This window comes from Falco naumanni, chromosome W (assembly GCF_017639655.2).
Source record: "Falco naumanni isolate bFalNau1 chromosome W, bFalNau1.pat, whole genome shotgun sequence".
In the NCBI taxonomy this organism is placed as follows: Eukaryota; Metazoa; Chordata; class Aves; order Falconiformes; family Falconidae; genus Falco; species Falco naumanni.
This window is the reverse complement of record NC_054079.1, coordinates 28,518,732-28,543,681: the sequence shown is the minus strand read 5'-3', so window position 1 is coordinate 28,543,681 and position 24,950 is coordinate 28,518,732. Positions and strand designations below refer to the sequence as shown.

General features: G+C 37.2%; 1 protein-coding gene across 8 annotated transcripts in view; it reads left to right on the top strand.

Moving 5' to 3' along the window:
* Positions 1–24,950, top strand: part of LOC121080396 (nipped-B-like protein) — a 169,590-nt gene that overhangs the window by 53,980 nt on the left and 90,660 nt on the right. For 6 of the 8 annotated variants that reach the window (XM_040578396.1, XM_040578393.1, XM_040578394.1 and 3 more), the window contains exons 2-7: positions 8,946–9,089; positions 11,876–12,041; positions 13,256–13,386; positions 18,765–18,864; positions 22,526–22,677; positions 23,748–23,908. In XM_040578396.1, the coding sequence (XP_040434330.1) occupies positions 9,026–9,089; positions 11,876–12,041; positions 13,256–13,386; positions 18,765–18,864; positions 22,526–22,677; positions 23,748–23,908 (774 nt within the window). In that variant the 5' untranslated portion in view covers positions 8,946–9,025. Of the gene's footprint in view, positions 1–1,841; positions 1,947–5,028; positions 5,131–8,945; positions 9,090–11,875; positions 12,042–13,255; positions 13,387–18,764; positions 18,865–22,525; positions 22,678–23,747; positions 23,909–24,950 lie in introns of those variants that run through there. The other 2 variants (XM_040578392.1, XM_040578391.1) reach the window with 2 other exon arrangements.

Genomic DNA, 24,950 nt, shown 5'->3' with positions numbered 1-24,950 from the left:
AGAAGTTGCATGTGGAATATGTAGCGCAGATGGGAAATAAATGTATGAACTACTGAAATAGCTTGAGGTTTTCCCTTTATATTTGATTTTCTCTGCTATGCTTTAATATCATGACTGCTTCCAATTTTATTGATGCATTGGGCATTTTCCTTGAAAATCAGTAATTCTGAGATTTGCATTTTCCTCTCTGGCTGAAATAATCTCCACTTGTTGATCATTGCAACACTTAGTAAATATAATTTGGTTTTCTGCAAACTTTTGGGACACTGTTGCCCTAATGGATACGCTTTTTATTGGATGCTTAAATGTCTTTTGTGTATGAAGGACTTGATATGGCCACATTTTAAGAGTTCTTAGTGCTTAGGCACCTGAATTAAACATTTGAGATGTTAATTTTTAAGTAGAGAACGCTGTTTTATAAGTGCTTTTTAATTTTTATATCAAATAAAAAGGAAAAGCTTCTGTGCTTACGAGATGGAAATGGCTTTAAAAGAAAAGGTACTAATAGTGTTGGGGACTTGGGGACCTATTCCTTCTTTTCAGGAAACTGTGTTCTAATGAATTTTCATGGTTTATGATTGCAAGGTAGCAAGAAAGGTAAACATTTCCTGCTAGACATTCATGTGGTATAGATCAGGGAAGCTGCATACTACCCATAGGTATCTGCTTTCTGCACATGGCTTAGTCTGGTTTTTTTTCTTTGTTTTGGGTTTTTTGTTGTGTGCGTGTGTGATGTTTTTTGTTGATGTAGTGGTGGTGTTTTGTTTTTTTTTTTTTGGTTGGTTTGGTTTTGGGGTATTTTTTGGTGGTTTTTTTTGGTGATCTGATTGCATCAATCCCTTTCCTCCCCCAGGAAGACTTATGACAGGTGCAAAGCACAATTATGCTTTATGTTAGTTTACTGTGGTAGAAAACTGTGTGTGCTCCTGCAGTAGGGGGCATCTTTCCTTGAATCCACAGACATCTCGTACTGTGTATGCTTTCATCACCTTTACTGGTGTTTCTCTTGATATTTACTGTGGTGTCATTGCCACTACTAACACATGGGCAACAGAGGCATCAGTGTCATGGTTATCGAATAAAACATCAAAACAGCAGAGACCAAAGGAATGCGGCAGTATCCACAGAGGAAGAAGCTGGTTGCTCTAAAACTTTTTTTTCTAAAGGTTGCTTTATATTCAGAAGCAACTTATACTTGGCCCAGTTACAGTACTTTTCACTAAGGTTTCTTTTCTTACAGTGGTTGTAGTTTGTAGTGATTTGAGCAGCTACTATTGGAATATTGTTAGGAAAACACATCATGCTAATACTGGTTTAAGAATCATACTAAATAATTATCTCAAAATTTTAAATTTTTCACTTGCTTTGTCAGCATCACTCAGATTCTGCTGGCTGGTCACTTTATGAACCAAACATATGGATTTCACTAGTACACTGAATTTCATCTGGTTTTATGCTTCTGGGATTTCTTTATCTCTATTTTCAAACATATTTTTTTGTAGCCATTATTGTAGACGGTGAAACTATTCTTTATATGCTATGAACTTTACTGGTTTTATAAATGCTGATGTGTTTTCATGGGCTTTTATCATTAACAATGAGTCTTCTGCTTTTCTGATGTGTGTCCCCCCCTCCAGTTGTTCAAGTTATTCATACATCACTATTTTCACCTTAGGCAGCTGCATCAGTGATTTAATTACTGTTCACTTCCAGTACTGACTTTTTCTGAGATTGAATTAGTATTAACATGCTTTATATTGTGAATGTGTATGCTTCTTTTTTTCCACGTAAATTAAGTGTTAGATTATGTTTTGGCAACCATATCTCCTTTCTTAGTATTCTTTTAGGTATTAAAGCATTTCGTTCTGGAAACTTGTAACACAAGTACTGTCACTGTATCAAACTTGCAGCTCTGGTATGAAAACCAGAAATCTGCCCTCTTGTGGGTAAGTCTGTATGATGTACTCGGTCACAGTATCTTATTTGAATGAGAACTAGAGGATATTAATTCATTCTCTTTCTGCCTCTCTCCCTCATTAAATATTTTATTATTTTATTTTTGGACAGTTTATGGACTGATTACTAGAAGAGCTTAATGTAGTATCTAACAAGAAAAGTGGTTTATTGCAAAATGTGGAAGCTTGAAACTGGCTATGAGGCAAGGCTTCTTAAATTTATACTGGCATGTTTGCTGTTTTAAAAAAAGTCCACTGCTTACCTAAATTATAAAGTAGCTAATAAATGAGTTGTACTGGTTTGCCTTTTGCAGCTGCAGAAATCAACTTTGATCGTGGTGCTGCAGTTATATCAATACAATCCTACTTAACATATAAGAAATTGAACCCACTTTTTAAAGTATTTTCATTCTAACCAAAGATTTCATAATCCAAATAAAACATAACTGTATTTAAAGTATTCTATTTAATAGGATGCTTTTAAAAAATAAAAGGAGGATATTAGATGTTGCCCAGGCAAGTGGACTGCAATAGAGATATCCAGTACCTGAGGGAGCTAGCCATGAAAGAGATGATTTATTATGACCAGGACAACGCACAGTTACCCACAGATCCCGACAAAGTCCCGTGCACGTGACCCGTGTGGCAGAATTTTCTATGGAGTGCGCCATCGTCATATATATCAACTCATTGGCAGTAATGAGCTGGAGAGAGGCAGCGCCACTGACAGCGGATGAAATGGCTCACCGATTCTGGGCATATGAAAATAACATCTCTACCTCCCTCATCTGGGCTGTCCAGGAACTGGTCCAGCAACTCAACAAGGATAGATTCTACTCCCCACCCGTAGGGACCTACATCTCTGCTATTAACAGTAAGCGCCCTTCTGCTGGAGAGGGAGAACATAGGAGGTACACACTAGAGGGTACCCTGTGGTTTTACCTGTGGGACCGTGGAGGGGACATGAGGAAGTGGGATGGAAAACCTACCTCAGTCCTGGAGGCCACGGGTACGTGAATTACAAGGAAAGCCAATCACAAATAGGGAGTCTTCCAGGAAGGCTGCTGCTCCAGTCTCCAGTTTCCCAGACAGAATGGAAGGGATGACGTTACTCCTGATCCTGTGAGAAGGGGCTCTAATCTGTTTTCACAAGACGCAAATGGGCTGGACTGCAACTGCTCCACGTGATGGCCCCTCTGCACTGCTTGCTGCTGTGGTAGGGAATCCTATGACCAGGACTAGAGGGGCCCTGCCTCCAGCCAGGTGGAAGAGAGGGGACAACCAGGTTTGCTGGACTGTGTGGATTTGATAGCCTGGCATGTCAGGTCCAGAGGAGTACAAGTACATACTTGTGCACAGTGTATTCTAATGCTATCAAGCTATACATGGGTGGAACCCATTAGTTTTTCTGGAGTGACGGGGGATCTCAATGGCTAACTGTACTGGAGGCTGAAATAAGCCTAACTGGGAATGAGTGGGAAAAGCACCCCATTGTGACTGGCCCAGAGGCTCCGTGCATCCTTGGCATAGACTATCTCAAGAGAGGGTATTTCAAGGACCCAGAAGGGTACCGGTGGGCCTTTGGTATAGCTGCCTTGGGGCTGGGGGGAAATTAAGCAACTGTCTACCTTGCCTGGTCTTTCAGAGGACCCTTCTGTTGTGGGGTTGCTGAAGGTCAGAGAACAACAGGTGCTGATCACTGTACACAACAGTGCACCATTGGCAATATTGCACCAATTGCAACTCCCTGATTCCCATCCGTAAGCTGATTCATTGACTGGATAGCCAAGGAGTGATCAGCAGGACCCCCCTCACCCTTTGATAGCCCCATATGGCCAGTGCGAAAGTCTAATGGAGAATGGAGACTAACAGTGGGCTATCGTAGCCTGAATGAAGTCGCCGCCTTTGCGTGCTGCTGTAGCAGGCATGCTAGAACTTCAATATGAGCTGCAAACAAAGGCAGCCAAGTGGTATGCCACCACTGATATTGCAAATGTGTTTTCCTCAATCCCTTTGGCTGTAGAGTGCAGGCTGCAGTTTGCCTTCACTTGGAGAGGCGTGCAATACACCTGGAATCGACTGCCCCAGGGGTGGAAACACAGCCCTGCCATCTGCCATGGACTGATCCAGGCTGCCCTGGAACAGGGTGGAGCTCCAGAACATCTGCAATACGTTGATGACATCATCGTATGGGGTGATACAGCAGAAGTTGTTTTTGAGAAAGAGGAGAAAATAGTCCAAATCCTTCTGAAAGCCGGTTTTGCCATAAACCAAAGTAAGGTCAAGGGACCTGCACAGGAGATCCAGCTTTTGGGAATAAAATGGCAAGATGGACGTCATGTGATCCCAATGGATGTGATCAACGAAATAACAGCCCTGTCTCTGCCAACTTATAAGAAAGAAACTCAGGCTTTCTTAGGCATTGTGGGTTATTGGAGAATGCACATTCCAAACTACAGTCTGATTGTAAGCTGTCTCTGTCAAGCGACCCAGAAGAAGAATGATTTCCAATGGGGCCCTGAGCAACCACAAGCCTTTGAACAGATTAAACAGGAGATAGTTCAAGCAGTAGTTCTTGGCACCCTGGTTACCAGTGCTGGGCTGGATGTTTAAAGGGAGGGTTTCTTCTACACATCACACAACTGATGCTACATGGAGTAAGTGGATCTCGCTGATTACACAAGAATGGATAGGAAACCCCAATCCCCCAGGAGTTTTGGAAATTATTATGGACTGGCCAGAAGGTAAAGATTTTTGGATGTCACCAGAGGAAGAGGTGGCATGTGCTGAAGAAGCCCCTTTGTATAATGAACTGCCAGAACATGAAAAGCAATATGCCTTGTTTACTGATGGGTCCTGTCGTATTGTAGGAAAGCATCGGAGGTGGAAAGTGGCTGTATGGAGTCCCCTACGACAAGTTGCAGAAACTGCTGAAGGAGAAGGTGAATCGAGCCAGTTTGCAGAAGTGAAAGCTATCCAGCTGGCTTTAGATGTTGCAGAATGAGAAAGACGGCCAATGCTTTACCTTTGTACTCAGTCATGGATGGTGGCAAATGCCCTGTGGGGGTGGTTACGGCAATGGAAGCAGAGTAATTGGCAATGCAGAGGCAAGGCCATCTGGGCTGCTGCATTGTGGCAAGATATTGCTGCTTGGGTGGTGAACTTGGTTTTAAAGGTAAGTCATGTAGATGCTCATGTACCCAAGAGTCAGGCCACTGAAGAATAGCAAAAGAACCAGCAGGTAGATCAAGCAGCTAGGACTGAAGTGGCTCAGGTAGATTTGGATTGGCAATATAAGGGTGATTTATTCATAGCCTGGTGGGCACATGACACCTCAGGCCATCAAGGACAAGATGCAACATATAGATGGGCCTGTGATCAAGGGGTGGACTTGACCATGGACACTATCACACAGGTAATCCATGAATGTGAAATGTGCTGCAATTAAGCAAGCCAAGCGGTTAAAGCCTCTCTGGTATGGAGGACGATGGCTGAAATATAAATCTGGGGAGGCCTGGCAGGTTGACTATATCACACTCCCACAGACCCGCCAAGGCAAGCACCATTTGCTTACAATGGTGGAAACAACCCTTGGATGGTTGGAAACATTTCCCATGCCACTACCCAAAACACTCTCCTGGGCCTTGAAATACAGGTCTTGTGGCAACATGGCACCCCAGAAATAATTGAATTAGACAACAGAACTCATTTAGGAAACAATCTCATAGACACCTGGGCCAAACAGCATGGCATTGAGTGGGTATATCACATCCCCTGTCATGCACCAGCCTCTGGGAAAATTGAACGATGTAACGGACTGTTAAAGACTACACTGAAAGCAATGGGTGGTGGAACTTTCAAACATTGGGATACATATTTAGGAAAAGCTGCCTTGTTAGTCAACTCCAGAGGATCTGCCAGCTGAGCTGGCCCTGCCCAGTCAAAGCTTATATGTACTGCAGAAGGGGATAAAGTTTCTGTAGTGCACATTAAAAATATTCTGGGGAAGGGTCTGGGTTATTTCTGCCTCAGGCAAAGGTAAACCCGTTTATGGGATGACTTTTGCTTAAGGATGTGGGAGTGCTTGGTAGGTAACACGGGAGGATGGGGAAATTAGATGTGTGCCTCAAGGGGATTTGATTCTGGGCGAAAATAGCCAATTAATGGAATTGTGTGATGTTAATTGTTATACAGCATTATACATTATTATTTCTATATGCCCATCATTGCACTGGGTGCCTTGTGGTGCTTGTCTGTGCCATTCTGAATTTGGAGATCTGAACCTGACTTCCTTCCAATTGCCACATTAATGAGGAATGAATTTTGATGAAACTCTACCAGGGCAACAGTGATAGAATAAGAACTGTCTTCAAGATGCAACAGTCCAGCACCTCACACCATCTTTCCTCCCTTGAATAGACTGTCTTTCACTGTTTTCCTTTTACTAGTGGTTTTTTTCTATCATTTCCTTTGTGTGCTGTAGTTTCTTCGTCCCTGGTTTATCTTTTACAATATGCATTGTTTCTTATAAAGCAGTAAGAGTTTAAATACATATATACTGAATATGCAAGACCTCCTCTGTGTATATGTAAATTGTATTTTTACTTCTCCATTTGAACTGTTATATTTTACATTCCTTAAAAGCTTTCCAATGCAGCAGTTCTTTGATTTTCTTAATTCAGTTAGTAATGTTAGCTAAGTCTTTTTTTTTTTTCAACCTAGAGGTAGAAATGCTGTACTGGTAATAGCTACTGTACAAAGCTGATAATGTAACATTTTGTAAATATTGATAAATGTTTATTTCTCTTGACTAATTGTGAACTGCTACAATGTATTACTTTTAATTCACTACAGTTGAATGCAAAAACAAAGCTAAAACACAAGAAAAATTGTCTGTCAGTGAAGCCGTTAATTGATGCATGCTGTTCTGATGTTTTGTATGAAAGAATGTATCTTGTCTGGAGCTGTCAATTTTTTTCCCCAAACTGCTTGATATTTTGAATACCCTGAATGAGTGAGTTTAGTAATGTTTTCAGTGACATCAAATTCTATTTCTAGTTTCACTGGACCTTAGTCTCTAGTTCTGGAATTGAATTCCACCTCATTTGCTAGTTGTATGACAGATGCAGTTTTCCTCTCAATACACAACAGATGTAATATCTGGACCTGTATATTCCCATGTACTTTTTTTCATTTTGTGTTTATTGTACAAACTAGTCCCATCACTTAATTTCATAAGTCTCTTTGTCTTTTGTTTACTCTCATTTGTTTACCCACATCATCATACTTACAAAAATTTCCTAGTGTAAGAAACAGACTTAAATCACTGTGCTTGGTTCCCAGCTGGTGCAGGCAACCACATCCTGTGCCTTCTGTAACATCTGTATGATCTATTTTTAAAGTAATGGTGTTGCTTATCTATGCTGCTACTCCTAATGGAAGGCTGTTCCAGAAAGTGGGTGCTCTGATGGTGGGAAGCTCTGTTCTGATTTTCTTCTTCCTTGTGTTCATGGCCTTCATTTAATTTTGTGTTAGCATTGCCCGGTAGCATTTTTCTTTTGTGACCTTTTTTGACTGCCTTAGAGAGAGCAACCACATCCCATCTTGGAAAGCTTAGTTGTCTCCCTCCATGTCCGCCATCTTCCCCCCCCCCCCCCCCCCCCCAAGAATTTAGTCGTATGTATGTAGATAGGGAAACTTTCAAAAGTGAACTTCAGTGGTTCATGAAAACTTTGTTTCCTTGTCTTGCTTGGAATCTGTACATATATGTTAGCAGTGGTGTCCTATATATTGTTATTGATGTGGCATAAGAAAGAATGAGATAAAAGTTACTAAGGCAATGACAGTGATCTTTTGATATGTATTGTTTATGTAATTTGCAAAAATGTTGAATTGTAAAGTAAGTGCAAGCAAATCACGATTTCAGAGTCTTCAGTAGACAACATAAATGCTGACGGAAGGTTTTTTTACTATTTTGCAAAATGTTAACACAGGAGCCTGTCTATAATAGGTAAATTTATATATGTCAAGTTCCTTTCCTGTATTTTGTTTGTTCTCTGAAAAGATCATGCTCAATTTCTGTCGTTTTGTTAGTATAATGATAGTTGATTGTAATGTTGTGATCTATGTAAATTTTTGTTGTTTTGGAACTGCAGTTGAAATTATTGTGATGACCTTTTGGGGGGAGTTTTTGGTGAGGGTTTGTTTTGGTTGGTTTTATTTTTTTTATTTTTTAATAGTGTTGACTTCCTTACAATTGAGATCTTTTATAGTTAGTGAAAACTGGATTAACAAATTCTTTTTCAGTAGATGAATATAAACTGTGCTGTTTTACAGGAAATAAATGAACTAGTTCAGTGGTGACTAAACCTTTTCTTTCTGTGGAGTGGGTGAAACAGTTCCTGGTAGTGGTTTGATGAGAGTGTGTTTAAAGAGATATTTTCAGATAAATTTTAAAATAGTTACTACTTTTAAAATATACTAAGATTGATGTATTTGTTGCTTTGTGTAATACTTAACTTTTGCATCTGTAAATTATTCCTTTTGGTTTTGCTAGCTTCTTATATGAAAAATATTTCCTTCTCCAAAGCTGGGAAGTGAATATAGCAGCTAATTACTTTAACTGGTTATGGATTAAGAGCTGACCACTGCAGTATGAACCGACAAAAGTTTTGTTACCAGTTTTTTGAGTTGGTGCCATATAACCTCAGTAAATTTTCTATTGATTGCCTTATCTCGCATCTCTTTTGGTGAAGGGCTCTGCCTCTGAGACCAAAAGCTTGCCTTTTGATTGCTTAATGCAATTTGATATTTAAATTCTACATTGTTCTACCCACTTTTGACAAAATTTACTCAGTATGCAGCTGAGGTTATGGTCTCTGTTTCATTTATGTTATTGAATTTAAAATTCTTTTAAGTAAGCCAAGAATTTTAATTTGGTTTTGTGTTGTGTGTTTTTTTTGTGTTTTGTTTTGGTTTTTTTTTTTTTAGTGCTTGGGAGATGGGAAGTAATGATAGCTGGCACCTGAACTAAAATATTTGTGTAGGCGCTACCATCCCAGAACTTCAGGATGAATGGGGATATGCCTCATGTTCCCATCACTACTCTTGCAGGGATTGCTAGTCTTACAGACCGTAAGTACTCCTCTTATTTTGTCTTTCTGTGTTCCCTTCTACCTCCTCAGTAAATATCTGCATTTCCAAAATACTAAAAATAGTTTTATTTTTAAAGTCTTTAAAAGTAAATCTGTTCAAAATCAGATTTGGTATCAAAAATGTTAATTTTGTCATTGCTCAAATTTGAAAAATATATTCAAACAAAATATGCTTATTTAAATATGAAACAAAATGTAGATTAAAAAAACCCAAACAACCCTTGAGTAAACCCAAAACATAAAATATAGGAATTCATTGTTTATTTGGAATATCATTCAGTAACATATCTGGATATCCCACAAATAAAGAAAAACATATACACGATAAAATATTTCTCTAAAACATGCATTTCATTGTCTTCACTGAAGAGAGAGAGATGATTAGACTGATGTTCAGCTAGAGAGAGTTGTGGAATATGCTGAATATACTTGAAACCTTGTTCCTTAGTTTTGGACAAAGTACAAAAAAGTTGCTCTAATAGGTGCAAAGAATGGCTGCTAGAATGGAAATAAGTAGCTGAACTTATGTGGCTTCTTTTTTGGCTGTTCAGCCTACAAAAGGAGCAGATGAGGTGTGTGCACTGTCTTTAAATATGTCAGGAAGACATAATACAGGGAAAGGAGAACTATTTAAATTAAAAGCTGATACTGATGAAAACCAAATGGTTATAATCTGACCAAAAATAAATATCTAGTGGAAATTAAGAGGAGAGTTATCATTACTATAATGAGATCCTAGAACAGCCACTCCAATAAAAGAAGCTGGGACAAAGATGCATCTTGTTTATAAAGTGTAAGCAAGAGTTTATAGCTCAGTTGTCTGTCTGAGGATAATTGGACTCAGTAAACAGAGTGATTCTTCTGAGCTCTTGGTTTTATTATTATACTGTTGAAATTTGGAGACTTTCCAAGAGACACTGAAAGTATATACCCAGCAATTGAATTTAATTGGCTACAGTAAAAAAGCAGATGTATTCAAGAGGAAAAAAACCCAATTTTTTATGTCTTTCTGGTCTTCTGAAATATTAAATTGGAAAATGCTGCTTATATATTTACATGTGTATATATGTATCATTATGTGCATCTAATAATGGGCCATCAGGATGCAAATCATAAGTTTCTGGGAATGGGCAGTTTTCCAGCACTAAGTATTTGCAGGTAAGGTTCTAAAGAACTCAAAATACTTAACTAGAAGTCACTGGTCAGACTCCTGGTGAAAAGAGTTTTTTGAAACACTGAACTACCTTTGGTGGGATTAGTTCTTGTATTAGGTACATTTGCTTCTTTATCTGTTGTATTTATCTGATGTTTAGAAACTCAGAAGTAGGTGAAAGAGAAAGGCTCATCACTGCTTCACCTTATTTCTCTCTCTGTGAAAAGAAGGTACTGGAATGGACAAGTCCTGTTGCCCTAAAAACATGGAGGACACAATGAGTAGAGGCAATAGAGTAGGCTCAGTTAACTAGCTGAATTTATACTGTTTTAATAAATATGTTTTGTTGATCTTGCAAATTTTTCCAAGTTTCAAGGCACATTCAAGGTAATCTAATGACAGTAATGAAAGCTAGGCTAGCTATTTTAATATATTATATGCTTCTATTTGAATTTCAGTTTATTTTTAAATACATTAATGATATACATTGTATAGAGGAGGAAAAAACCTGGAATTTTCCGCGACCCCCCCCCTTTTATTTTTTAAGTATTGCAAAATATAAAAGAGCCAAGAGAGTATTTCACAGTTGCTTTTTTTTCCTGAAGATATTCAATCAACTAATGTAATTAGCCTGGGAACTTGAAGTCAGAGTCAGCTTGTTTTCATGGGCCCATGAAAGTATCTTTCCTATGTAGCAGGCTTTTTGGCCTCTTCTGACTCACTCTTGTCTCTTTAGCCCTGACAAATCGTCTCGTCAAGGCTTCTTATTCGGTACACTTCCTTGTTATGCCTGTAGACCTAAGAATGCCCTCTGAAAGTATATTATGCTCATTTATAATCTGAAATATTGTGATAGGTGTTTTCATTAAATCTTTTTGCTGAGATTTGTGAATAGGTATATTGACTGAATTGATGCTGTAGTAATCATTCCAACCAACAATATTAGTCTTTTCTTGAGAAGACTACTTATGTAAAAACGAATACAACAAGAGAAGAATAAACTGAGAATTTAATTAGTGACTTAAATTGGTTGTTGGGTTGTTTAGATTTTTTGGTGTATTTTTATTGTTTTGTTGGGGGGGAGGGTTGGTTTTGTTTGTGGGGTTTTTTATTTTGTGGTTTTTTGTTGTGTGTTTTTTTTTTTTAATCTACCCTCACCATACAAAATGGGATCACTAATTAAATACGATGGTTAGAGTAGAAAAAGTATATGATAAATACACTTACAGTACTACATGCAGCTACAAGGATTTTGCATTTTATTCCTTCCCTTTATCAATGCTTTCAGCTCCAAGAGAAAGCTGCCATAACGTTAAATAACTCAGTATTCTGGAATGTTTAAAAGTATGTTTTTATTCGTAACACTTGCCTTAGCACAGTTAAATATTTATAGTAATATAACTTATGGACTTGACTGTATTACTTTGTTTAAAAGAGTCCAGCCTCTGTGTGTGTGTGTGTTCATGATTTAAAAGAAATCCAGAAATATTTCCTGTATTTCAAATGTAGCTGTCAGGTTTTCTTCTTAATCACATGAGGGAGTAAGGTGTCCATCTTTGTATGCTTGTGTTTCATGAAATGATTCTGAACTCCTTTCTGTTTTCTGATAACAGTTTTGAACCAGCTGCCTCTTCCATCACCTTTACCTGCTACAACAACAAAAAGCCTGCTTTTCAATGGACGGATAGCTGAAGAGGTGAACTGCCTTCTGACTTGCAGGGATGAAAATCTGGTTTCACAGCTTGTCCACAGTCTCAATCAGGTGTCAACAGATCATATGTATGTATTTTGAACTTCAACTATATCAGATCAACATCCTTATTCCTTGAAATTAAAATGAACCTAATTGAGAAGGGTATTTGTACAAATCTGAAAATTAGAATGTGCAGGTTTTTTTATTAGACTAGTTTAGCAGATTACTGCTGTATAAGAGTCAATTGTTTCAGTCAGAGTGGTGGTAGTTGTCCGACAGCCCTTATGCATAATTAAACTTTTTTTTTTTTAATAGATCTACTGCTTGTTCCTTTCTTGCTAGTTAGGAATGCAGACTTTGTGGTATTGATTGTGCAATAGTAATTTCTGTTTGACTGTGGATAATAGTGCACATAGACAAATTATATACCCAGTATTCCACAAAAAGATAGTTTTTTGAGACACCCACATAAGACCCATGTCAGTTCTGATTAGATATTGAACTTAAGATTTGAGCCAAAAAGTATGCTCATGTAGTATCTTTTTGTTAATATATATTTTGGGGTTTTGTGTGTGGGGGGTTGGTGTAGGTTTTGTTGGGATTTTTTTCCTCAGTTTTTCCCTGATGTCCTTTGAATTGTCTTATGTTGACAGCCCTGTCTTTTTCCTACATGTTACAATCAATTGTTTTGATTAAATGGAAGTAGCTTTTAAAAGACCTCAAAGCAAACAATAAGTGAAAGTGTGGATGCATTTATAGAAATCCATTACATTTTTGATGGTTCAAAGGGAATACCATTATGTCAAAGATATGCCAAATTTTCTATTTTAAAATAGAAGATTCTCAAAGTGTTGGGCTGCAACCTGAATGTTATACATTCATGCATATCTTATTTTCATACCTACAGTAATGCCAAAGCATTTTTCTTTTATGGAGAATATCACGATGCAAAAGTAGGCATAAAAAACTTATATATATACATGGCTGTCAGTTTCAGAATATTATAATTAAGTGCTTACTAACAGAAAATAATTTTGAAGGCTAGTAGGAATACCTATTTTCCATTCCTTAAGTGGGGGGAGGAGGAGGAGGGAGAGGGAATAGAATCAGGGAACAGGACTTTGCAGACTTTGTTTTTTCTATATTTTAACAGTAAATTGTAGTTTGGTTTGGTTTTGGTCAGGTGTTTTTTTGTTTGGTTTGGGTTTGTTGGTGGTTGTTTTTTTTTTTATTTGACTCATGGTTTCTTAAAATTTGAAAATGCATTTGCTTCTTTATTTGCTTGCTTCCACAATTCCAGAGAACTAAAAGATAACCTTGGCAGTGATGATCCAGAGGGAGATATACCAGTTTTGCTGCAGGCTATCCTGGCAAGGAATCCCAATGTTTTCAGGGAGAAAAGCATGCAAAACAGATATGGAGTACAAAGTGGTAAGGATTTTTGATTATTTATTGATTGTCTTTTATGTTGTTCTATAAGTTTAGGGGACTGATACTAACCACAAATATATATGGAGCACAACTGAGATTATGCCTTACCTTGTATTTGATAGTGACGTAAAGCTATGTATGTTGACATCTTCTAAGAGTGATTGCATTAGAATTAGCATAGAAATAAAATCTACTGGGTATTTTGGTAAAAACTAATATTTAATTTCACTACAAAATTTAATTTCTAGGATGAGTGATTGGATTTTATTTTAAAGTAAGTTAATTTGAATTTCTTTATGGCTAGGTTCATATGTTTGTCTTAGTAAATAATTGAAGTTGGGAAAATATGTCTTGATCTTACTGAAAATCTGTACAATTATAGCATATCATTGTAGTGCTAGTTCTTAATAGTTCTGGGTTAAGGAATAAGGTTGAATGAACCATACTTAACAGCTCCTCCTTGCCATTCCTCTTCTCAGCAATTTGTGATGTCATGCAGATTTTACTGTTTCAATAGCTGATTCTTTTCTGAGGTTCAGGGAGATATACTGCTGGATAGCAAAACTGGAGAATGAGAGAGACTGAGCAAAGGATTAATCAGATTCTACTTGTAGATCTGGAGAATTCTTATATGCACCTGAAATATTTCATAGTTTAGTATTTAAAGAAAAGGAGTAAGAGAATTTCTACTGTTTTCGCAGTGTGACGATTAAGTTTTGCTAGTATTGTAGAGATATAGATAGAAGTGTTACCAGAGTCCACAGGGGATAGAAAGCGTAGGGTGGTTTTGGAGGGGAAAAATAATAAAATGAGATTATTAAGTTGCTCACCTAGGCTAGTGAGTAAAAAGCCATACAATATTTGAAAAGAACTTGCTAAGGACAGAACACATAATCTTCCTTGAAAGAATGCAGAAATTTCCTGGAATGAAAAAATAAAATGCAGTGCTAAATATTTTTTAGCTCATTGATACATATATACTGAAATTTAAGCTCTGAAAACAGTCTCTAGATTCTAGATTTGGTGGTAGCCATGACAGAGTATGATTTTTCCAGCTGTGGGAAGAGTTGTGACTGTCCTGCCAGTTTTTGCAGAGTGATTCCACAAAGAACATACACTTGAATCGGAGTTTTCCACCAGTTTTGTAGAGTAAAATATTTTTTTGCAAGTGCAAAAGGGAGACATTGTTTTTGAAATTATTGTTCCAGCAGAGGCTTTTGAAAGAAAGAAGGTAAAGTGAGTTAATTTCTTTCTAATTTTTGTGAATTCTTTGCTTCAGAGGGGAAAGACTTTACAGCTTGATTCAATAGGTTAAAAATAATCCTTAATGAAATAAAAACACTTCTGTCTTTAATAAATGTGCTTTGGCCTATGCTTGAAGGGAGGTGCTAGTATAGAAATAAAAACAATTCAACAGGAAAATTAAAAGAATAGTTGATGTAATTTTAATAAAGTTATTAAAGTGGTTTTAGAGAACCAGAAGAGATCAGACTTTAAAACTTCCTTGACTATTTAATATTGGTTTACGTAATTCTGAATACTTGTACCAGTGCAAACATTGCAATGTAAATGTGAAATCAGAAAAATTGAAAGAAAGGGGGGTGGGGGAAAAGCATAGCTGTAGACCAAGTATTTTGAGAGGAAGACAACCATGGAATTGAATGTTTGGAAAAGCTAGGCAAAGTATGACTTTACTTTCTATGGAAAAAGGTTCTTACCTGGAAATAGGAAGATTTTGAAGCTAGATACTGGCAAATTGTGGTGGCCTTATTAGCTGTTAATCCATCCCATTCAGACCTCCAAGGCCAATGGGGGATATACTGATGTGTTCTGGCAGAAAAAGTTGGGGTTTCTTCTGCTTTCTGAGCAGATTTTTGTAATATCTATAGAGTCATGATTTGTAGAACAATTGGGGGTTTGGTAGAAAACTTATGTAATGCATTTTGCCAGCTAGAAGAATGAAATTTAGACTCTATTCTAGTATTTCAAATTAATCTCTTCTGCTTTCCTTACTGTCTTCCTTCTGCATTTTTTTGAGTCCAGCATGTAGTGAATTCAGTGCTGGGTACTGTGATCCAGTATTTCTGTAATGCCCAGAATGAGAAGGAATGAAGGCAGCGGGGACCCCCTGTGGGACTCAGCCTGGGGTGGGCCCCTGCACCATGATCCCTTGAGTTCCAGCATTAGTATGGACGAACTGAACTCATATTCATTTCTCCCAGTTGTCTTTTCTAATATAAGAACAGACCATCTGACTAAAGAATTACATTAAACATGGAAAAAAAATTTTGGTACAGTACAGTTTGTCCGGAAATAAAGGCATCTTTAGAAAGCTAAATGTTATGTTTTGAATAGTTGTGAATATAAGGTAAAGCACAAGCAGAATGCTGTGCTGATGTTTTTCTTTTTTTCCCAAGATCATATTGATTTGTAGCTCATCATTAAGTTTAGAGTGAGAATTGGTTTTAGTTATGATAAACAAATAGTACAAGAAAGATGTATTATGTGGGCACTTCTTTGTGTCCTGGGCTCACACCCTCCCCTGCCACCTCCACTTCCAAAAAATTGCTGGCATATTTCATTTCAGGTAATGTAGCAGCTGTGTTCAAAGTATTATTCCCTGTCTTTTGATAATAGTCACATTGTTGAAACAGTCTTCATACAGATTAGATTTTTAGTTAGATTTTTCAGACTGTTTTCTGTTACTAGGTTGTCTGAACAGACTGAATCACATCACCAGGCATCAGGCCTAACTTTGTACAAGGGCAGCATATTAGTTTTATTTTAGACTTTTTTCATCAGATGATAGAGGAAGTTCTGGGTGCCATCTTTCAACTACATCTGTCTTGCATCTTATAGTGTATGAGTGAAGTGGATTTCTTTATTTAAAATTAAGATATTATTTAGTTTCAGTTTTCATAATATTTTTCTCTTTTCTCTCTCAACACTTTGGCTTTCAGCAGATATGTGTTGGAAGATCAGCTAAAATAATGTATTGCAATAGGTTAGTATTCATAGCATAGCCTAGGGTGCAGAAAAGACTTAAAATTCACTTTATTGCAACTTGTGCATTTTTTGAGGATTAAAATCTTATACATCTTTCCATAAACATCAATTACTTCAATAATTTTTTTCATTTATACAAGCATTCAAGTGTACGTGTCTGTAAAAGGGAAAAACTTTGTAGATGTATGCTTTCAATAAGAGTGTATATTTAACTGAAAAATAACCTGTTGGTGAGCAGTCCTAGCTTAAGCATGTGTGATGCTGTAATACAGTTTAACCATACAGGACTTTCTGTGATCTTGAGCTGTGCTTTCACGTGGTTTGTTCTTTGGCATTTAGTAGGAATGCTAAAATAGATTTATGTGTGTTGCTTTTTTCCAAGCAAAAATAAATTATAGTCAAGACTGGGAGTATGTGTTAAGGAAACTAATTCTAGGAATATTATTATTAGGATGATGTTCTCTCAAAACTGAACATTACCAACAATCAAAATTAAAGTTGCATTTAAAAGAAATCCTTAAGTATTTTAAGGTATGGAGATGTACAGTGGAGCCATAAGTCTGCTGCTTAGTGATATGACAACAACGTAAAAAACGTACAAGAAGATATTTTGACATTAATGGCCTCAGACTATTTTCAGCTCCTTTTTCGACTAAATGTTTGGGGCTTATTTTTACTCTTTCCTCATTACATTGTTACTAGACAGACTTGTTATCTGTCTTGAAACTTTGGAGACACTGTTGTGGTGGGGGCTTTTTGTGTTTTTTTTTTTTTTGGAGGTGTGTGTTTTTTCATACTCATATGGGCACATTCTGTCAGCTTTCTGTACATGAATGATAAAGGCTAGTAGTTTGACTAACTACTACCTAGTTGTGACGAGAGTGAGTGAGAGGTGAGCAGACAGTGGGCATGCCAGGTGGTGCCTCCAACACAAAACTCCTGGAGTTTCCTCCTCACTTGCCTTCTATGCAAGGCAAAAGTGTTCATTTAAACAAATTTTGCAGGAGTTGAGGAGTCCTCTTCTGTTGTTTGTGACAATGAATTTTCCTCTGTACTGAACTATGGAGGTCTCTGATTTGATTCCTCCCCATCACAACATGGGACTTTTACGCCTGCTCTGGGCTAGTTTTCCTGTGCTAATGTACTTGGAAAGCAGCACTACATACCTACAGGGAGGTAGTAATGGCTGCATTCCTGGGGGATTATCCCATCTCTTACCTGCTGGGGAGAGGGAAAGAGAGGGAGGATTTCTGAAACTAGCTTTGCTTGTGTGAATATTGCAGTAATTGAAATCAGTGATAGTAATTCAAGGACTGATGGCTCCCAAACACTCTGGATTGGGGATTACTGTCAGCCTTCTATCTAACCTTTGGTTTAAAATATTTGCATTACTGATGTGCTTTTACCCATGGCTGTGGATCACTTGCTATGGCTTCCCAGGCTGCAGTGCGCACATGAATTCTGATGCTGTTTTAGTTGCAAGACATTCAACTCTGTCATTAAAATCACCTGGTTAAAAGTCATATAAGTTTTTGTGTACCTGCACCTCTTCAACTTCCAGTGTCATGTGGTGGTTAGGAAATTCTTTATACATGTATCAAAGAGGAAGGAAAAAAAAAAAAAAAAAAAAGATTCCTTTAAATTATCCCTAATAAAGATGTAAGTTAGTTTCAAGCATATTGGTACTTGTGGCTTGCCATCTAATAAAAACTCCTGAATTTCCAAAGGCTGATTGTGGGAATCTACAGGCTGTTGGGAGTCTACAGGTGGGATATTGGTGGTTCTTTGCAATTGAAAATATTTTAGCACCTTCTTTGATAACATTCCTTATAAGCTTGGTGGAGGTTGAATAGAAAGCTGTCCTCCCTAGGTAGAAAGGGACCACTAAGGCATTATTGGAGCAGGGAGAATATCTTCAACCATGCAGTCTGAGATGATTGTTTTCTGTACTTGCTCTAAAATGGGAGATAAGTTTTCTGTGTTCTTCTGACTTGTGAAGTTTTCAAATCTTTTACTTATTGGCATGATGAGTATTGTACACACCAGTCTGAGGTGTAAAAGTATACATCCTGTTATGAAATGTTTCTACTTACTAGCAGGTTTTTGGCTAAGGAACAGAGAAAGGAACTACTGTTGATATTTATAATTGAATTAATACTGCTTTAGGGAATACTCTTTTTATGTCATGGTGTAAAATGGACATTTTACATGGAATTGATCTTTTTTTAATGTTTTCTAACAGTTGTAGGTAGAAGATGTTAATGTCTGTAAAGTTTATAATTTCCTTGTATATAATAATTTCTGAAATAAGAGACTTCATTGATTAAAAAGGAAGTGCGTGTAAAGTAATGCTGCTATCTTCTTCTTAATAGGGATGATGATGTCCCAGTTTAATATTTCTCAGAATTCCATGCGAGGTAGTCCTGCATCTTCCAGTTATCAACAAACCACTATCTCACATAGCCCTTCCAGGTAATGTTTTCTTTCAAATGGGGTGGGATGGGCAGCGAACTGCAAATTCTTCCTACAATGATAGTCAATTCTTGTTGCAAATATGTGAATGGAAGATGATCGGTGTCAAGACAAATTTTGCATTTGTCTGACAGCAGGGTGAGTTTCTTCAGCTGCCAAAGAAACATCTTTTTGTTAGCAAGTTAATCTTTGTGTTCTGACTAGTCATGATTCCCTGCTCTCTCTTCTTCACATAATTTTTGTCAAACTTTCTTTCCTACTTAAGGAATCCCCCTGCCTCCTGCCACCCCTCTAGCTGTTCTTTACCTGTGGCAGAGGCTGAGTCTGGTGGCGGGAAGATAGGAGAGAAGAGGCTGTGTTCCAGCATGTATAACAGTACCAATGTGACAGGAGGGTGGGAAAGAAGGCTTGTAAAAGCATGGAGTACTGCTGTAACAGTTATACAATAGGCCACTCAGAGAACCATAGGCCCAGTAATTTGGGCCACAGTTCCAGCAGCTTCCTCATCAACTTTCTGGTTCTATTTTAAACTTTGAGTGTTGGCAATTAGGATGTACCTATAATCCAGGCCTATTTAAATATAATAAAGAACTCTGGACTAAAGGAAAGAGTTCTGCATGTAGTTTCAACCCAATTACTGGGCTTTAACAGATTTCATCTCCAGTTATTAGATACCATTATTAAAATAAACTTTTTTCACTTCAAGTTAGTGTAATTGTTTTGGCAAATGAAATGCTTGGTATCTGCACAAAAACGTACGCTTTCTTACTTTTATATCTAAAAGTGATATTGAAGAAGGTGGGTGTTTTTTTTCCAATTGTGAATATTACAATGTGCTAAGTTGTCTTGAAATCCTTGTGTTATATACATATACTTTGCTATTTCTTTCTATGGAAGCTTACCTTCACAGAGTAGCTATCTAGAACTGAGGGTTGTGAAAGCATATATTGTACTTTCTGAAGTATTTGGTTTATTTTTATTTTTAAAAGCTCATATAAGAATGTAGGTTATAATGTACATTTATCATCACAAGCCTATTTGAAGAGGGTCCCCCGTGGAGAGTTGGCCAATTCACGACAATCACACCAATATGGCTACATGCCGTGCTCACTTTATTAAACAAACAGGTCATATTTATAACTTAAACCAACCGCTCACACGACTTTACACACAGGTGATTGGATAAAAGTTTCTGGTCACGCGGGCGTCCGTGTCGCTGATCAGTGAGCATGCTGCAGGCACCTGATCAGAGTGTGCCGATGAGAGTGTGTTGATTCCGCGGTTCCCAGGGCTTGCTCTGCACCTGGCTTCTTGTTTGTGCATAGCTTGTTTTCTTTCTCCCACTGCTTGTTCCCAGGACAATTCAAAGTTGCTCTGCAGCTTCAACTAACAGGCCTGGGTTGTCCAACCCGGACAATTGTAACATGTCCTCTGGCCTTTAAAAATCCCTCTACATATCATCCTTTTTCTTTCTGGACAACCCATGTCTGATTCACAATAGATATTAAACCTTTCTTCACACAAGAAAATAAACAGCTAAAAATTAAAAACATTGCAACAATGATTATAACAAAGCATATTCCTTCCATCAATAACGTCTTTAACCAACCTGTTATCCCCAATCCTCTCAACCATTCATCAAAGGGATTATCATCAGCAAGAATATGCTTCATGTTTCCCTGCAGTTGTGACAACATCTTGTGCATCGATATGGAATGATTGGAAAGGTTCATACAACACATCCCTTCAAAATCCTCACAACCGTGTCCATGTGCTAATAACAAAAAATCTATTGCAGCTCTGATCTGTAACGTATCATGCCTAACACTATCTACATCAAGCAATAATGAACTTTAAAATCTTTGATGTAAGATTAAATTGTTTCTCTCCCCAGCACGCTAACCTTCGTATATTCTTAGCATTTAATGCTGCCATTGCCCCCGGAATAAATATGGAGGCTAGGACATTTGCTGTTACAGACAGTAGATCGACTCGGTCATTACATGTTTCATCAAAGGTGCGCAGTGCCCTCCATGATCTGTGAGATTGTTGAGTCATTTTTAATAAGTCTTTCATATGTGGAGCAAGCAAAGTCAAATGTCCTAAATAACATGGTCCACCGACAGGATACAAAGGAATCCCTGGCCACGCTCTGTCCCCACATATCAGAAAGACTCCCGGTGGCAACTGATAACCCCCTGTTACATCTATATGGAAACCCCCAGTTTTCAATTCTCCCCAAATAGGTGAACCAGTTAGATTTTGAAACCCTGTATAAAACCCCTGTTCACCTGGACGTGTTAGCCATAACTGCCACGGGTCACCAAACCAAATAACTCCAGTGCCATTCATGGGTTGAAGTGGTGATGACATGTCGGTACAGTTCGCCATACCAGTTGCAGTTACATTGACATATTCAACAGGTACAACGCTAACCAATAGGACTAGCTCCTGCAAAGGTAAATGATGTGGCTGATTTAAATTCTCAATAACCGTCTCAATAACCACGCTGCATTACGCATAGAAGGCCAAACATATTGCCCATTTGGACTCATACATGTACCATTCTGATTGGAAGTCAGATTCACTGTTTTAACATTCCAAAACCCATCAACATTTGTTTCATTCTCTTGCAGGGGATTACCAATTAAACCAGTTCTAAAGGGGTTGTCTGCCTGTTGCAGACTTAGACAAAAGTCTGTTATTCCCGTGACATTTGCCCACGTCACCCATATGTTTGTCCTAGGCAAGATGTCAAAAATACTTTGGCCAATGGGTAAAAAATTAATCAAGACCATAAACCAAGTTCACCACTCAAACATGTTTACTCCTGCAATTTCCACAATTTTTTTTTTTTTTTTTTTTGGCTACAACCAAATAGTTTTAAACAAATTGTTTTAGTCTCTTCCCGATCTTTACTCTGAAACAGCTTGTTTTCTTTTTCACACTGCTTGTTCCCAGGACAGTTCAAAGCTGCTCTGCAGCTTCAACTAACAGGCCTGGGTTGTCCAACCCGGACAATGGTAACATATGTCCTCGGGCCTTTAAAAATCCCTCTACACCTGTTTTATTTTTATGGCTTCCTATCTTTAGGATGGGTCTAAGATAAAGGCAGTGAAAGAATAATTTGTATTCAGTGGACTTTGGGTCAGGTCCTACCTGACCGCCTATCACATTCCTGTATCTTAGCAATATAGTTCTGTTAGATGAAGTTCTTTGAAATCTTACTGGAAAAATCATATTTAGAGTAGATGGCTTCTTGTTAATCCTAGCGAGCTAGTTGTTACATGATAATTAAACCTTCGATGTCACTTTTATTCAGACTTCTAGGACTAACTTTTGGAAATTGCATATCTTGTTTTAGTAAATCTGCAGATCTTACTTTAAAAATTATTTGTTATTGTTTCCCTAGGTAGAGGTCTTATGAATGCTTTTTATTCTGTTCTTTACTTTTACTAATGCAGTACCCAAGCTGTGGCTCTGAAGTAATAATTGAAGTTTGGAAGGTATTGATAGCTTAAAATATTGGTTTTGAAGGGGTTTCTTGATTGTGTTCAAATTTTGTCTCTCACAGGAATTACAGTGTTCCAAAGGTATAATATTCCAAAAGAAATTTGTCTAAATTTCCAACTTTAAAAAACTTCTAAAACTTTATTTTTAGCCGGTTTGTGCCACCACAGACGAGCTCTGGTAACAGATTTTTGGCACAGCAGAACAGTCCAGTGCCTAGTCCATATGCTCCTCAAAGTCCTGCAGGATATATGCCATATTCACATCCTCCAAGTTATACACCCCATCCTCAGATGCAGCAAGGTGAGTCCGTGATGTTTGTTTTTATTCTCCTATCTTATGTCAGCTTTACCTTCATGTGCATGTTTCATAGCTCTAACTTCTTTGAAGGAGTCACATGCTTAATGCAAATCATGAGTTGATAGGGAATTTTGGGGGTATGTTTAAGCTTTGTTTTCCAAATTGTACAGAGTGGTAGTGTATACTTTCTTTAAAAAAAAAAAAAAAAGGGGGGAAGAAGAAATAGTGAAATACAGGTTTATGTTATACTGCTCCTCCCCTATGTAAACTGATTTTGCATAGTTGTTACGTATACATGACAATAGAAAAATAAAACCAAACCAAAATCTTTTATTTGTTAGCTATGGCAATTGTTTATCTGTACTAGTAAAAACCTAATTTTTGCCAGTGTAATGTAAGATTTGCTGCCATCTTATTTAGCCTTACCAAACCTTTGTAGTATAGACTAGACAAAGTTGGCTAGAATTATGCTCAAAGTATGCTAGTAACTGGCAAAGATGACCTTCAGAATGAATGGATTTCTTTGTTCTTCCCTTTTGTAAAAACAGTTTTGATCAACATAAACACTATTACGTATCTAGGCTTATTTTTTTTTTGTAAGTGGAATTCTCATTGGATTCTTTTAAGTCATCTGTTTTTAAAGTTTAGCAATGTGCTTAGAATTTATATAGCTATTTTATATATAATGTTGTGTGTCTCATGAATAACTTGGAAGTTACTAAGAGTAGCAAATACAAATTATATAGAGGAAAATAAAGTTTTCTGTAAGCTATAGGAATATGATACTGACTGTAATTAGGATAGACGTGGAGAGAACCTTGGCTAATCTGTACATGGAATTTAGGTTTTAAATCCCCTCTAAAATTAAAATCTTAGATATCTAATTTTATTCAAGGTATTTGTGGCAAAAGAATTCAATCAAGACAGTTGGATTCCTGTTCAGATTCCAGACCTCTTACATCCAAGTCGTTAATATCCATTCTTATGATGTTTTCTGTGAATTTTTTCAGAATTAACAAATGTGTGATTATATCAATATAGGTTTGAGGGTTTTTTTGTATTGTTTTTTTCAGCTTCAGTATCCAGTCCCATTGTCACAGCTGGGATGAGGAATCTCCATGAAAATAAAGTTTCAAGTCAGTTGTCTGGAAATTCAGCTAATCATCATACTGATAATTCTAGACATGACTCAAATGAAGACTACCTACAGATGGTGAACAGGCTAAGTAGTGATGTATGTTACCTAGACCAGTTTATGATGATAAAGCAAATATGTGTTTAGCTGTTTTAGAAGTCAGATATTTTACTATGTTGTTGATGAATAAAACCACTGAAAATATATTTAGGTTTCAGATGTGTATACTCAACTGTGCGACTTTAATGTGTGAGTTTTGGGTTTTTTTCTAGATCTCTTTTTGGAACAGTTTGTAACATTGATTCTGATGAAATTATGAAAAGTAAAAAAGTTTTACTCATATTTCAGTTTATTTTAAAGAAATGGTAGTGTCTCTGCAATTATTGTAGCAATATGTTGATGCAAACAATACTAGATTCTAAAGAGGTATATAGTTAACTTGTCTTTATGAAGATTACCATAACTGTCAATTAGACTTGACATATTTGAATAACCTATTGGGTAATATAGTAGTGTTGTTGAAGGCAAAAATTCCTTTTGATGCTGTTTATTACTGGTTTATTATGTGCTTTTATGGCCTGGTTTCTTTATAAGATGATTTTTTCATAGTGATTAGTTCATGTCGGAAAAATTCTTTCTGGAATCTTGATTCTAAAGGAAAAAACCAGCAACTTTCTCCTACAGCTTTGTGAACTTCTTAATTTTCTTCTTAATGAGCATCACACCCTGTGAATGAAGCATATTGGGATTCTTTACAAGTTTGGCACATAGTCTCCTAACAGCTCTAAAGGGGAGAGCACTTAATTTTCATTTTTATTTTTTGACTTTAGCTCTTTGAACAGCGTAGTCATAGTGATGCCTACAACAGTAGGCATAACAGTAGTTATAAAACTTCATTAAAACCTGCTGGCAAGCAGGCCTTTTTTTTGTGTGTGTGTGTCATCCTAAATTAGCTTGTGGAAGCAAAAAAGAAGTGTTGTATTCCACAGGTGTACTATTAACACCAGACTCCCTAAATCCCTTACCAGGATTAATACACTGGAACTCCAAGAGCGTTATTAGTTTTATTAGTCATCTTTTTTTATGCAAGAATTATTCTCATTAAAAATATTAGCTAAGAAGTAGTATCTTAAGAAAGCTT